We start from the raw sequence: 15,345 nt of genomic DNA on the forward strand, positions 1-15,345 counted from the left end.
ATATATTTTTATTATTAGATTTGTCCCATTGTTATACTGTTTATATTACTGTTATGAGCCGCCCCGAGTCTTCGGAGAGGGGCGGCATACAAATCTAATAAATTATTATTATTAATTATTTGTCTTATATTCCAGTAGCCAAGTCCATTGTCCAAACAAGAGCTAACTTCCTTCCTTCCTTCCTTCCTTCCTTCCTTCCTTCCTTCCTTCCTTCCTTCCTTCCTTCCTTCCTTCCTTCCTTCCTTGGAGCAAAGCAGATTAAATTTCATGGGTGGAGGATATATGTACATTCTTTATTGTTTTGGAATACTTCAAAATGTGATGTTTGGACTTGGCCATTCATGACACAAAGGATGCAGTCACACAAGGTTGGTGAATGGGAGGCTAGATTAGGCTTACTATGGTAACACAGCTTGTTTCTTATTGGTTAGTTTAGGTTTCAATGTACTGCATGCATTTAAAAAGGTTTAATTAAATAGCCAGATTAAGCATATTGTGAAACGCTGTCTGGGTTGGATTGAATCAAATGACAATTAAATAGAACACCAACTAATACAGTGCACCAGTGCTAAATTTCATAATATTTTTAGTTCTCTCTTGTGAGGGGAAATAAAGTTTTATACTGTCTGAAGCTGATTGCATCCTCTGACTAAATTGCTAAAGCTATCCAATTTGGATTCTATTGATTCTTTTAAAAAAGCTGATATCCTATCTGCCATTATCTCCAATTGCATTAATATACCAACATGGTGCATGTTGATCCACCCAGGCTGCCAGACTTTTGAGGCCAGAAGAACATTCATAGCAGAAGAGAAGCGAGCACTACGCAAAGCCAGAGCTGCAAATGTGGCGACAATGGTGCCCCTACATGTCTACCCAACATGTGGCAGAACATTTTGTGCCCAGCCACCTGTGGACACATCGCGTACAGCCCTCAACCCATTAGATGTCAAGGTCCTCTTCCAACACGATGGACAAACATCATCATCTCCAATTTCATGAATATAAAATGTAAATTCCCACCGTTCCCTTCTTGGTATTCTCTTCCCAATAAAAAATTGTTTTATTAAGAATGGAGGTAAATTCAACTCCAGGTGGATTTCAGATATTTTCGGAAATGACAGAAAGTCATGGTTCCTTGGCTTTTTTAAAAAAAAATCTAAGTGCCCTCTAGGGAAAGATACAACCAAGGTACAGTGGTACCTCTATTTATGAACTTAATTCATTCCATGACTGTTCTGCCGGCGTGTCTCAACCACCCATAATTACAGGGTAATTAGTCCAAGAAGACACACACCACACGATAAAAGGAAAACCCAAAAGTTTTTATAAACAGAAAAAGCTCCCTTTTTAAATGTCAAAGGGATTTTCTGGTACACACAAGGCACAGGTTAAATGCAGTCCAATTGCTCACCCAATAACTGGGAAATTGAGTCCAATTCTAAAGTCCAGAGAGTCCACACACACAATCCTGAACAGCAAAAACCATGATCTTGACGAAACAATGAATCAGATAAACTGCCATGAAGCTAAAACACCAGGCTGCACTTTTATCTGTAGCACTAATTACAGCAGCCCCACCCAACCACAGGTAGCCTCATTTTCTCTTGTAATAATCTTTCAGTTGTTGTCTCCTATGCATCACTCTACGCATGCGTGGATGTGTCATTAATTCTTGTTCAGAATCCAGGGATGACACAGATGACTGATCTCCTCCTGGGCTGTCTGCCAAACTCCCCTCTTCCCTGTCACTCATGCTTCCTTGGTCAGAGGAGACTTCGTCGGCATATTCTACTGGGAGCAAAACAGGCCTATGGCATGTGGGTGTCTCCCCACATCCACCTCCACATTCCTTGGGGCAGGAGCTGGGCCAGAGCTAACCACAACAATGACCAGGTTCTTAAGAAGACAAGTTTGTAAGAAGAAGAAATTTTTCCCATAGGAATCAATGTAAAAGCAAATAATGTGTGCGATTGGGGAAACCACAGGGAGGGTGGAGACACTGTTTCCTCCCAAGAGATTCTTAGAGAGGCCCTACAGAGGCTTCTCCCTGCCTTTTGTGGCCCTGTTTTCTCCCAGGAGATTCCTAGAGAGGCCCCACGGAGGCTTCTCCCTGCCTTTTGTGGCCCTGTTTTCTCCCAGGAGATTCCTAGAGAGGCCCCACGGAGGCTTCTCCCTGCCTTTTGTGGCCCTGTTTTCTCCCAGGAGATTCCTAGAGAGGCCCCACGGAGGCTTCTCCCTGCCTTTTCTGGCCCTGTTTTCTCCCAGGAGATTCCTAGAGAGGCCCCACGGAGGCTTCTCCCTGCCTTTTCCGGCCCTGTTTTCTCCCAGGAGATTCTTAGAGAGGCTTTTGTAGGTAGAGGTACCACTGTATTTATTTGGAGGTATTTATTTAATAATCCTGAAGGAAACTCGATATCACGTGCATAATCAGAACATGGGTAGCCGCCTTACTGGTGGGGAAGTAGCTGAAAAAAATCATCCATCTGAACCTATAGGGCTATGGGACTTGTCCAGTGCCTCTTCCCACCTCCCCAATCCCTCAATTGAATAAACAGCTCCTCTTAACAGCAGGAACAGGGCTCAAAAAATCAAGAGAAAAAATCAAGAACCCTTAACCACACATTTGGAAATTTGCAACACATTTTTAAAAGGGACAAAGTTTTAACTACATAGTTGATGACACCATCGGACTTTTGGATAGCTGCTCCTCCTACCTCCAGCTGAACTTGAGCTGGAGTCCTACAAAGGCTCAACAAATTGGGTTTATTATTTATTTATTTATTATTTATTAATTCGACTTCTATGCGGCCCTTCTCCTGAGACTCAGTGCTCTTCAACTCTTTATCTTCAACTTTTATCATTGCTCTTCAACTCTTTCATTCAGTGCCATACCCATAAGAACATAAGAAGAGCCAGGCTGAATCAGGCCAAAGCCCATCGAGTCCAGCATTCTGTGTCACACAGTGGCCCACCAATTGTCCATGGGGATCTTCAGCAGAAAGAGAAGGCAAGACCTTCCCTTTCCCTTGACCCCCAACAAGTGTAAAAAATATGACTTCAGTAACCGAGTTGTCGAAGCGTGGAACTCTTTACCGGACTCTGTAGTGTCATCCCCAAACCCCCAACACTTTACCCTTAGATTATCCAGGGTTGACCTATTCCAGATTCCTAAGAGGTCAGTAAGGGGTGAGTACAAATGCACTAGAGTGCCTTCCGTCCCCTGTCCTATTGCTCTCCTATATCTCCTATACCTTTCTTCTATTCCTATATCTCTTCTTCTATTCTTTCATTGATATGTTCTATTACTATATCTTCTATCTATATTTCTATGTTTTTATGTTTCTTTTCTATTCTTTCATAGATATATTTTACTATATCTCCTCTATAACCTTCATCATGTATTTTACTATGTGTGTGTGTGTATATATATATATATATACCCACTAAAACCCTCATTGTGTATTGGACAAAATAAATAATAAATAAATAAATAAATAAATAAATAAATAAATAAACAAACAAATAAATAAATAAATAAATAAATAAATAAATAAATAAATAAATAAATAAAATAAAAGTTGTACTCAAGAGAATCCTGCCTGCCTCAACCAACATAGAGGCAGCACTTGGACATCTGTTTCAATCACCATCTATATTCTTGGCATACCCAAATACATTTAGTTATTTATTTAATTTATATGACGCCCAACTCCCGGAGGACTCTGGGCAGCTTACAACATCTAAATTTTTTTTTTAAAAATGATTTAAAACCCAGTTAATAAAATCATGCAATCTTTTTGTGGCTGGATCTGGAGGAGTATCATTTGATCAATGGTCCCAGGCCTGCCGGCAATAGCCAGGTCTTGAAGGCTTTCCGGAAGGCCAGTAGGGTGGGAGCAGTACGGATCTCAGGAGGTAGTTGTTTCCAGAGAGATGGTGCCATCACCGAGAAGGCCCTCCCAATGGCCCTGCCAACTGACACTGTTAGTCGACAGGATCCGGAGAAGGCCAATCCTGTGGGCTCTTATCGGTCGCTGGAAGCTATGTGGCAGAAGACGGTCTCAAAGATAGCCTGGCCCTAAGCCATGTAGGGCTTTATAGGTGATAAACAACACCTTGAATTATGCCTGGAGACCAATTAGCAGCCAGTGCAGGTCACAGAATTGGTGTGATGTGGGTGTACCTAGGTGCACCCACAATAGCTCACGCGGCTACATTCTGGATTAGTTGAAATGTGTGAAAACAAGTAAACAAGCATGAGAAAGAAAACAATAGAAACTTCACCCTCCAAGGAATGAGATTGTATACCTTCTGAGGGAGAACTGATAAAACCCTGATAAAACATTCTGCTGCTGTGGATGAAACCAAAATGTCAGACTATAAGGTAGAGCATAATATCAATGGAAAAAATAAATGAAAACCTGATAGCTTGAATATCAGCTAATCGTTTTTTCTTCTGCTGTAATTTCTAGATTGTTGGGTTTGTTGATTTCTTTGCTAAAATGTGATAATATTGCTCCATCCACCATGAAACTTCTTTCCCTTATAGTGGACTATCTTCTACATCTCTGGGTAGATTATATGACTGCCACCAAGTTCCAATAAGTCACAATTTTAAGAACTGACTGAGAGAAAATGTTATGATTAAATCATCTTGCTATTATCCCACCCTGTCTGCCTACAGGAGATAACTTCTAATAAATAGAGAGGACATTTGCCAACTCTTTATGACTGAGTTTTTAAGCTTGGTTTGTCCTTTTTTTTGACATTTGTAATAGACCATTTTCTCTGGGATGGATATAATCCCTTCTCCAAAACCCAAGAGATTAAAAAAAGGATGTTAGTAATGCATTGCAACACAGGATATATTACAAGATTGTGAAAAGTTGATCTGGTCTAGGCGACGTAATGGAATCTCTCTCTCTCCCTCTTCCTCTCCCTCCCTCCCTCTCTCTCCCACTCTCTCTCCCCCTCCCCCTCTCTCTTCCTCTCTCCTTCCTTCCCTCCCTCTCCCTCTCTCCTTCCTTCCCTCTCTTTCCCTTTCTCCCTCTGCCTCCCTCCCTCTCGCTCCCTCCCTCCCTCTCTATCTCTAGTCAGTAATGGATGTCACCTTCACAATCATCACCCTATATCACTATAATTATTATTTCTGCTATATGCTTGCTATTTTCTGGATTTTTAAAATAGCCTTTCTTAGTATACTATTATAAATATATTTTGTTGTGCAAATATATTTATAATAGTATACTAGTATACTATTTATAAGAAAGGCTATTTTAAAAATCCAGAAAGTATTGATGTCCTATACAGTTGTACCTCTACCTATAGCCAAGGAAACTATTAGCCTACGCAGACTCGCTGCTCCTGAGATTGCAGGCTGTGAGTCCCTCCTTGTGAAGTTGGACCTAGGGGTTCAGGTGGGTCTGTTGCTCATGTAACTGCTTCCCAGCTGCATGTCAACAGCCCTGCCTGTGCTGCTCGAGGAGGTAGCCGGGCTGGCGGTAGAGTTCCCCAGACTCATTGTCTTGGGGGACATGAATCTGCCGTCACTCGGCGAACCCTCTGGACTGGCACAGGAGTTCATGGCCACCATGACAGCCATGGCCCTGACTCAAGTAGTTGAGGGTCCGACTCACGAGGGGGGGCACATGCCCGACATGATATTTCTCTCGGAGCAGCTGAGTGATGGTCTGAGACTAAGGGGCTTAGATGTGATGCCTTTGTCATGGTCAGACCATTTCCTGCTGTGGCTCAACTTCAAGGATCCAATCCTCCCCCGCAGCAAAGCACCTGTTTTTGCACTGCTGGGATTCCCCTGCAGCATCACAAAAACATGGAAGTCCAGAGGTGGGGTTTCCCATGGAGGGGAGCGTCAAGCGAATCCCAGCAGCGCAATAACGGCTGCTTCGGCTGGCAAAAGGGTTGCGTTTTGGGCTTGCACACATTAATCACTTTTCCATTGATTCCTATGGGAAACATTGTTTCGTCTTACAAACTTTTCACCTTACAAACCTCATCCCGGAACCAATTAAGTTTGTAAGACAAGGTATCACTGTAATTTAAAATAAATAAACCAAACTTCTCCTTAGAAAATACACTCCTAGCCATGTGTACTTCACATGACAACCTTATTAACTTCAATAGTCTGTAAAGTAAAACATAAATTTCAATTAGTTGTAATAAATGTATTGCAACCTATTATATGTAGGTGTCATGTCCTGTTCTTATAGCATGCCAGTCAGCACAAATTAAGTCAAATCTCTGTATTTTAGTACATAATTACTTTAACCAGGTTGAAAATCATTATTTGGGACCAGCGAAGGGCAAGGCTACCAAAATTTTTACCACCACACTATGGGCGTGGCTTATGCAGGATGCCCTGCATTTTCTTTCAACATCTTTCAGTCCAAATTGGATGCTCTGGGGTGGAGCTACATTTTTGCTACCCCACTCCATTCCCCCCTGTCCGGGCAGTAGCCCACCCGTTTGGGACACAAAGTTCTCACTTGACTTAAGTGTTCCCATAAGACAATCAACAAATGGTGGTAACTTAATTTGAATTAACTTTTTTTGTAGCCTCTTTTCAGGCTAGAACATTTATTCAAAGGCATACATTTTTGTCACAATGGACTAACACTTCCTCCTACAATGTCTAATCCTTGGGAATTAATTGTCTAGGTTAATTCATCTGTTCTTAGAATTTCTATAATGTCCTGGGTCCCTCATTAACCCTGGTAGGCATGTTGTGAAAATAGAGTTACTCTAGAATGTTGGGTTTGACTCAGAAGCTACTAAATTCTACAATATGTAGAATTTATTCTACATCAATATGTAGAATTTATTGGCAACAATATCGCCAAAAAGGCTTCTAGAGTTGTTAACCTGATCTTACGCAGCTTCTACTCACTAGAGCCAACAAAACTTTTGCCAGACCCATCCTTGAATACAGTTCATCTGTCTGGAACCGATACCACATCTCGGACATCAACACCCTTGAAAATGTCCAAAGATACTTCACCAGAAGAGCCCTTCACTCCTCCACTCTAAACAGAATACCCTACGAGACTAGACTTTCAATCCTGGGCCTAGAAAGCCTAGAACTAAGATGCCTTAAACAAGAACTAAGTATCCAAGATCATATGCTGTAACGTCCTGCCTGTCGGAGACTACTTCAGCTTCAACCACAACAACACAAGAGCACGCAACAGATTCAAACTTAATATTAACCGCTCCAAACTTGACTGTAAAAAATATGACTTCAGCAACCGAGTTATCGAAGCGTGGAACTCATTACCTGACTCAGTAGTGTCAACCCCTAACCCCCAACATTTTCCCCTTAGATTATCCACGATTGACCTCTCCAGGTTCCTTAGAGGTCAGTAAGGGGCGTGCATAAGTGCACCAGTGTGCCTTCCGTCCCCTGTCCAATTGTCTCTCCTATCTCATTTATCTTTTCTTCCTTTCAAATATGTTCACCTATACTTTTATATTTTTTCTTCTATTCTTTTCTTTACTTATATTATTACATATCTTTCTCTTCAATGTGTATTATGTATTGGACAAAATAAATAAATAAAATAAATAAATAAAATAAATAAATTATCGTCAGATGCAGCTGCATATGTTGGGAGAGTGGGAGGAGGGATGAATTTTGGCAATGAAAAAGTTGGGATGGCAAAGTAAACAACAAAAAAAGGATAATTATGGCATATAAAAGTAAAAGCTCAGAAAAGAGCAGAGGATTGAAGTATCTTAATATGAACTTGTCTGTAAAGAAACTGTTACACGATGATGCATATTTGCATTAGCAAATGGGCTTGGACAATTTACTTTGTAAATATAAGCCATAACTGAAGACAAAATTGAACAGGGGATGTAATGGTATGTAGGAATGACCCTGGGAGACAAGAAAAAGAGCTGTAGCCTAGACAACCATAAATGGATTTTGAGAGGTAGGGGTAGGAGGGGGAAGGTGGAGAATGTGTCTCAGAAAGGACTATGCCTAGTTTTTGGAGAGGAAAAGTGAGAGATGGGCGTGGCACTTTCAAGCTTGCACAATTCTGTTAATGCAACCTTGCAATAAAAACAGAGACCATTCATCATCTTGTCCGAACTACTTTAAAGAGTTAACAAAAGTTCAATCTACCTGCACACATAATGCTGCAGAAATAGAGCTGCTCCTGGTGCAATCAATATCATTGATGGGTGGTAATGAATCAGGAAAAAGGAGAATAAAGTATCAAGCAAAAATGACAGCCCCCGTAGACTTAAGGCTTAATTTGTTGATTTGAAAATTGTTTTTTTGTTCAGAAATAATGGGGAGCTGAACACAAGAGCTGAACACAAGTGAACACAAGAACAAGGGGACACAATCTGAAGTTAGTTGGGGGAAAGATCAAAAGCAACGTGAGAAAATATTATTTCACTGAAAGAGTAGTAGATCCTTGGAACAAACTTTCAGCAGATGTGGTTGGTAAATCCACAGTAACTGAATTTAAACATGCCTGGGATAAACATATATCCATCCTAAGATAAAATACAGGAAATAGTATAGGGGCAGACTAGATGGACCATGAGGTCTTTTTCTGCCGTCAGTCTTCTATGTTTCTATGTTTCTATGTTTCAAAGGGGTGCTACTTGTGAAAGGGTTTTTTTGGGGTAACTTTCCACAAACTGTTGACCTCAAACTTGCAAGACTATACCATTGAATTTCTAATTAGCATCATTCTGCTAGTTAGGATATTGGAAGTTCAATGCGTCTGGTGAGCATCAAATTAAGGAAAGCATTTTTTTAAAAAGTTATGAGCCGCAACAGATGACTTCCAAATGGCAATATTTTCCTGTTTCTTTGCTATCCTAGTGGTCCTCCAGATTTTTTGCACTCTAAATATGGCCTGGATTTTTAGCATTGGAAACTCATACGTTTATAAGATAATAATAATGTATTAGATTTGTATGCCGCCCCTCTCCGATGTGCAAGTGGAGCTTTAAGTGGTGATGAGAAAATATGTAGCCATTGAAAGTGTGTCGATCACAATGCTACAGTAGAAATAGAAAACTAATTTATTAATCTTTTCTTTTTCTTTTTGCTATGTACAAGTTTAATGGAGAAATCTTTGTGCCTGAAATCAAAAAGGACAGAATTTGTTTCCGTTTTTAGATATTTAACATTCAATAATTAACAGAGGAAAAGTACCCAAGCCAGCTACATCATTTCTTTATCGATCATGCGTCTTGTTTGAAAATTGTTAGCAGGCAGCAGTGAAAAGGAATTCACTTGGTCCTGGTCCTGGCAATTAATGAAACACATCTTTGAAAATGACAGCATGGAGACAGCAGGCTTGACAAAATACATGCCATGGAAAGAGAAAGAAAATGGGAGAGTGATAATAAAAATCCACAAAATACCAAAGCACTGCCATATCAAAGATGTCGACCCCAGTGGGAAGCAAATCAGGGTTTATTTGTTTTTATTTTTTTTAATTCTAGATAAATCTCAGTTCTAAAAAAAATTCTGAAGCCTTAAACCAGGAGCTGGAATCTGGTTTCATATCCATTTTTCCTAATGCACAGGAGCAAAACTTGATCTTCGTTCTAAGGAACAGGCTGGTAGGATTCTGAATTGGATCCGTGGAAACTGCTGGTGAGAATGAAATCTGCTGCATTTTTTGAAAGCCCACTTCCCCAATGAAAATGATTTTTTTTCCTAAACATAGAAAGGTAATATAACAGGAGGAGTTACCATGACCTGCCCTCTAGCATGTTAACCATACTAAATATAGATTTGTGTTTTTAAATTTTATTCATACAAATGTAAAAATTGTGAAATATTATTACACAAAGCGATTCTGAATTTTATTTCAAAGAAAAAATAGGCTTCCCTTTCCGGTGCTAAGACTGGTTGGCTGATCATAGGCAAAGCAGAATAGTACACATGGGGTTGGCTTCTTTGGCCATGGCAGCTCTGAAATCAATTCACAACATGTTTATAATCTGAGAAGGAAACGACAACGACGACAACAACGACAACAATCCAGGGAAAAGTCCATTTGCTTTAAATCTCATTTGGTTCCTTCAGGTCATCAGCCATGCCATCGTACTCGACGGAACGTGGGGACATCCCCAGATACTGCTTCAGGAATTCACTGAACCTTTTTTGGTTGTGCCACTTCCGGGCTGATTTCCGAACACCAATGAAGCCTCCAAATCGTTTTTGGAGCGCTTGCACCTCGGGTTCTTCCATCTGCCCGTAGTTGAATGGGGCCCTCAAGAAATCACCCACCCTCTTGGGAACCTTGAGCTGATCCTGTAAATCCCCAAGTGGAGATTGGCTCTCATCACTAGTGTCATCTTCCGCCTTTGGCTGACGGATGAGACCTCTCAACTTGGACACTTGCTTATCTTCTTCGTCACTGAGGTCCACCATTCTGGTCAGGTCACTGCGATGCTTCTGGTGACTTCTGGCTCCTTTCAGGCTGCCATCCCACATCTCCAGTGGCCATTTCATGTCTTCCAGGCTACTATGGTCTAGGGACAAAGAACTTTTCCCGCCGATGGCTTTATTGCAAAGTCCCCACGTAGCACTGGAAAGCAGTTTCCCTTCACACTCCATTACACAGATCTGTAGGGAGGAAACAAGGGCAGTTAGTAATATGCCTCACTTTCTGAATGTAAGGAAAGGTACAAATCATAATCTTTGTGTCAAGGCTCTGACTAACAAACCCAAGCAAATCAAAACTCTTGAGATTTGGCTCCTTCTCAAAGGTTCTCTTTAATGAAGTACATCCTATTGGCAGAGCTTCACAGGAAAACCAAATCTAAATTTTCCCCGCAGTTTCAGTATATCATATTTTTCAGAGTATAAGATGCACTCTTTCCCCACTTAAAAGAGGCTGCATCTTATACTCCAAATGTAGCTTTTTCGAAACTTTTCTCCCCGGCACTAATGAGGGTGCGTCTTATACTCCAAATGTAGCTTTTCAAAAGCTTTTTTCGAAGCAATCTACACGGCTTGCAGGATTTTTTTTCACTGTTACTCTGAAGAAGTTTTCTTCCATCCCTAAGTTTTGCAAGCTTGTTGTCATTGCTAGCCCCTCTGAAGATTTTTTTCCAGCCCTAACCAGTGGATAAAATAATGTGCTGAAGCTGACCAAACTAAGGATGCTAGGGAGATGAATATCTGATACATTGATCCCCCCCCCTATTTTCCTCCTCCAAAACTCAGGTGTGTCTTATTTATTTATTTATTATTATTATTTATTTAATTTGACTTCTATGCCGCCCAATCCTGAAGGACTCAGGGTGGAGTCTTATACTCTGGTGTGTGTTATACTCCAAAAATTACAGTAATTAAATTAGGAAATAATCCCATCCCCAAATGTTGCAGGTCACATTGGCCAATTCGCTTAATTGGTGGGCTCTTCAGGTGTTCCTTCCCCAACCTTATCCATTGCCAGTAAAGATGACCTTTGTTGCGTCTAATAATGCCTTCCAACCTTCCCCCCCCCCCATGTGGCAACTGAGGAACAGAAATATGGCTGTGGCCAGGTTCAATTCAAAGTTGAGACTTTGCTGAAGAAAGTCAGAGAGGCTACCGATCAGTTTCCGGTCACAATTCAAAGTGTTGGTAATGACCTTTAAAGCCCTACATGACATTGGACCAGAATACCTCCGGGACCGCCTTCTACTGCATGAATCCCAGCGGCCGCTAAGGTCCCACAGACTTGGCCTTCTCTGGGTCCTGTCGACCAAACAATGTCATTTTGCGGGCCCCAGGGGAAGAGCCTTTTCTGTGGTGGCCCCGGCCCTCTGGAATCAACTCCCCCTGGAGATTAGAACGGCCCCCACCCTCCTTGTCTTTCACAAATTACTCAAGACCCACCTATATCGCCAGGCATGGGGGAACTGAGACACCTCCCCCAGGCTTTTATATTTTTTGTTTGGTATGTATGTGTTGTATGGTTTTAATTGCTGGGGTTTTATATATCTTTTTCTTTTAATATTAGATTTGTTTCACTGTTATATTGTCTTTTATTATTGTTGTGAGCTGCCCCGAGTCTTTGGAGAGGGGCGGCATACAAATCTAATAAATTATTATTATTATTATTATTATTATTATTATTATTATTATTTTATTACAGTAAATTATGTTTTAAAATAATCATGTTTCTTCTTTTGGTTAGACATATAACTTAATTTACAAAGAGTGAGTTTCAGAATACATGGTTGCAATGGAGAGGACAATTAAAATGTTAAATTCCTTCTGATTTCCTTTCCTGCAAATTCTTTATTACTTTCCTTAAACTCTACAGGTTTGCAAACTAATTCAGAAGTCAAGGTGTTGGATTTGATCTTTGCAATCAATTCACCAAGAATTTTTCCTTACTATCTGACAGATAGTGATAATCTCATAGTTGTGGTAAAAACAGAAGACAGTTTCAAATCAGTCTCCTATTATATGAACATCTATCTATCTATCTGTCTGTCTGTCTGTCTGTCTGTCCGTCCGTCCGTCCGTCCGTCCGTCCGTCCGTCCGTCCGTCCGTCCGCCCGCCCGCCCACCCACCCACCCACCCACCTACCTACCTATTTATTGGATTTATATAACACCCTTCTCCCAGGACTCGAGGTATCTTACAGCATATAAAAGAAAAACAATACAATATAAGTGTCCTAAATCCAATTAATTTCAACTAACTAATCTAATCTAAAATCCCCAGTTACATTAAAAACTAGTCATTCCCGCTGAATAGTGGCCATTGAAGACTGATCAGAACTGTCATTCAAAATGGAATTGTTCAATTGCTTCCTAGGATCTTGGTGAGCAAATGCCATCAATCTTTGAATATGCTACAGCTTTTGGGTTTCTTATTCTGGTCCAATCTTAAAATAGTTGTTTTTGGCTTAGTCCTGCTCATTCTTCTGTGGATTTAATCATGGACGTTTGCTGAGTTCTCAGAAGCCAGATGCTCAGGCTGTGTTGCTGGTGAATCTCCAGATCTGTCAGAAATTAGGCGTCTATTATCTGATGGTAATTATTGATAAGATTAGCAACCTCAGGATGCCTTCAAGAATTTTCAAATATGTTTGCCCAGTCATATGGGGCTATGGAAACTGCAGTCCAGCAATAGCATTAAACTCAACCTTGAGCCAGTCAGAATTGAACTCCTGGCAGTGGGCAGAGTCAGCCTGCAATACTGCATTCTAACCATTCTGCCACCATGGCTCTGTTGGATAAATACAGGATATCAGCTTGTCCATTAAATAGTTTTTATTCTTAAAAATGTGAAGAGATGAAATATTTAATTCAGGGGGATGATGAGGTGGTAGATTCTACTTGTCACTAATGGCATTAATTTCCTAAGGAAATATCTTGACAGACTGAACCATGGTACCTTTAGCAACCATTTGAAGTCAATGTTCAAGTGTGTGTTCCTATAAAATGTTTTTGTACCCGGTCCTGGCTATGGATTGGAGAACGTTCTTGTTCTTTCTGTTTTGTAGAATCAACCTCCCACATTGAAACTACTCTCCATTAGTCTCTGCAGGGAAAAATGTATTTTCTTTGGTACCAGTTGTCTAAGGGTTCAAATATAAAAATTCATATCTGAAATGCTTATTACCTCTTTCAAACAAAAATGGGGCTTCTGGTCTTTGTACCATTTTGCCCAATAAAGAATTCTAGAGAACTCAAAAGCATGTACAGTGATACCTCGTCTTACGAACTTAATTGGTTCCGGGAAGAGGTTTGTAAGGTGAAAAGTTTGTAAGATGAAACAATGTTTCCCATAGGAATCAATGGAAAAGCGATTAATGCGTGCAAGCTGAAAATTCACCCCTTTTGGCAGCTGAAGTGCCTGTTTTTGTGATGCTGTGATTTTGCTGAGGCTCCCCTCGCTGGGCAACCCTACCTCCACACTTTCATTGCCAGCAAAGTGCCCGTTTTTGCACTGCTGGGATTCCCCTGCAGCATTGCAAAAACACAGAAGTCCAGAGGTGGTGTTTCCCATGGAGGGGAGCCTCAGGAGAATCCCAGCAGCACAAAAACGTGCGCTTCACTGGCAACAGAAGTCCGGAGGCGGGGCATCCCAGTGGTGGCGGCTTGGGTTTGTAAGGTGAAAATAGTTTGGAAGAAGACGCAAAAAAATCTTAAAACCTGGGTTTGTATCTCAAAAAGTTTGTATGGCGAGGGGTTTGTAAGACGAGGTATCACTGTACGTCCAAAAAAAACTATTGTCAAATTATAGATTTGCATTGTTATTTTAAAAAAGAAATTGACTTATATTTGTTATGCATGTACCATCAATTTCACAAGAACTTTTAACAAAGTAATATAAAAGCAGTATAAATATTCTTATAAATGAGCGCATCAAATCAAATCCTGAGGATTTTCTGTCACTCTGGATAAGCTGTTTGTCTGGATAGGCTGTTTGTCATGTCTGTAGATGTACCCAACCCCCCCCCCCCCAACATCAACCCCACAACAGGATGAAAACAATAGCTTTTGGACTGTTAAAAGGCAGCTAATCTAACTGCTCACAGAGAAAACAATTGCTTCTAGAAATAGTAGCATGGTTGTAAAGGTTTAGCAATTTGGGCTGAAAAAAGAAAGCAGGGTTAATGATCACACTTGGCTTTTAATAACCTCTTACTGTGAATTCAATTCCCTTTGAATGAAAGGGAAGTATCAACTCTGGCTGCCATCTCATAATTGCTTTCCCTTAGATACTAAGAACCTCTTTTAAATGACTATTTGTGATGAATCAGCTCTGTAGTGAGAAGACGCTTGAACAATGTCATTGGAGTCAGAAAAAGTCTCCTCTGTCACCATTATGAGAAATAACAGGGCTTATTTTTGAACTGGGATATTCCGGAGTACGTAGTAAGTGTCACCACTTGAGTGAATGTCAATAATTGAGGGCATTTAGTTGGTGTTATTTCAGATAGAGTTGAAAATTATCAGCAATTTTCTTTACTTCTCGGAGTCAAACAAGGAGGAATAACTACCATTTCCTGAACCTGAGCTGCCTCAGATAAAGGATTGGAGAAAGAGAAAAAGAGATTTATATAAAAAAGGGAAAGAACAAGCAAAGCAACCTGGGCCTTTTGTAATTACTGGTCCTTTGTCAAAGAAAAGGAGGAAAATGACCAATCTGTCAACTTCACACATTTTATTTTAGCATGATATTGAAGGGTAGAAATTATCAAGCCAATGTATTCCCCCTAATTATTATTATTATTATTTATTGGATTTGTATGCCACCCCTCTCCGTAGACTCGGGGCGGCTAACAACAGTGGTAAAAAAAAATGCGACAATCCAATACTAAAACAGCTAAAAACCC

General features: G+C 40.5%; 1 protein-coding gene across 1 annotated transcript in view; it reads right to left on the reverse strand.

Annotated features, from left to right (window-relative positions):
• Nucleotides 1–10,034: 10,034 nt before the first annotated feature.
• Nucleotides 10,035–15,345, reverse strand: part of PNOC (prepronociceptin) — a 67,525-nt gene continuing 62,214 nt past the window's right edge. Inside the window, exon 3 of the mRNA XM_070741826.1 lies at nucleotides 10,035–10,624. Coding sequence (XP_070597927.1) covers nucleotides 10,058–10,624 — 567 coding nt within the window. The 3' untranslated portion in view covers nucleotides 10,035–10,057. The remainder of the gene's footprint in view (nucleotides 10,625–15,345) is intronic.

Source organism: Erythrolamprus reginae, chromosome 1 (genome assembly GCF_031021105.1).
Source record: "Erythrolamprus reginae isolate rEryReg1 chromosome 1, rEryReg1.hap1, whole genome shotgun sequence".
In the NCBI taxonomy this organism is placed as follows: Eukaryota; Metazoa; Chordata; class Lepidosauria; order Squamata; family Dipsadidae; genus Erythrolamprus; species Erythrolamprus reginae.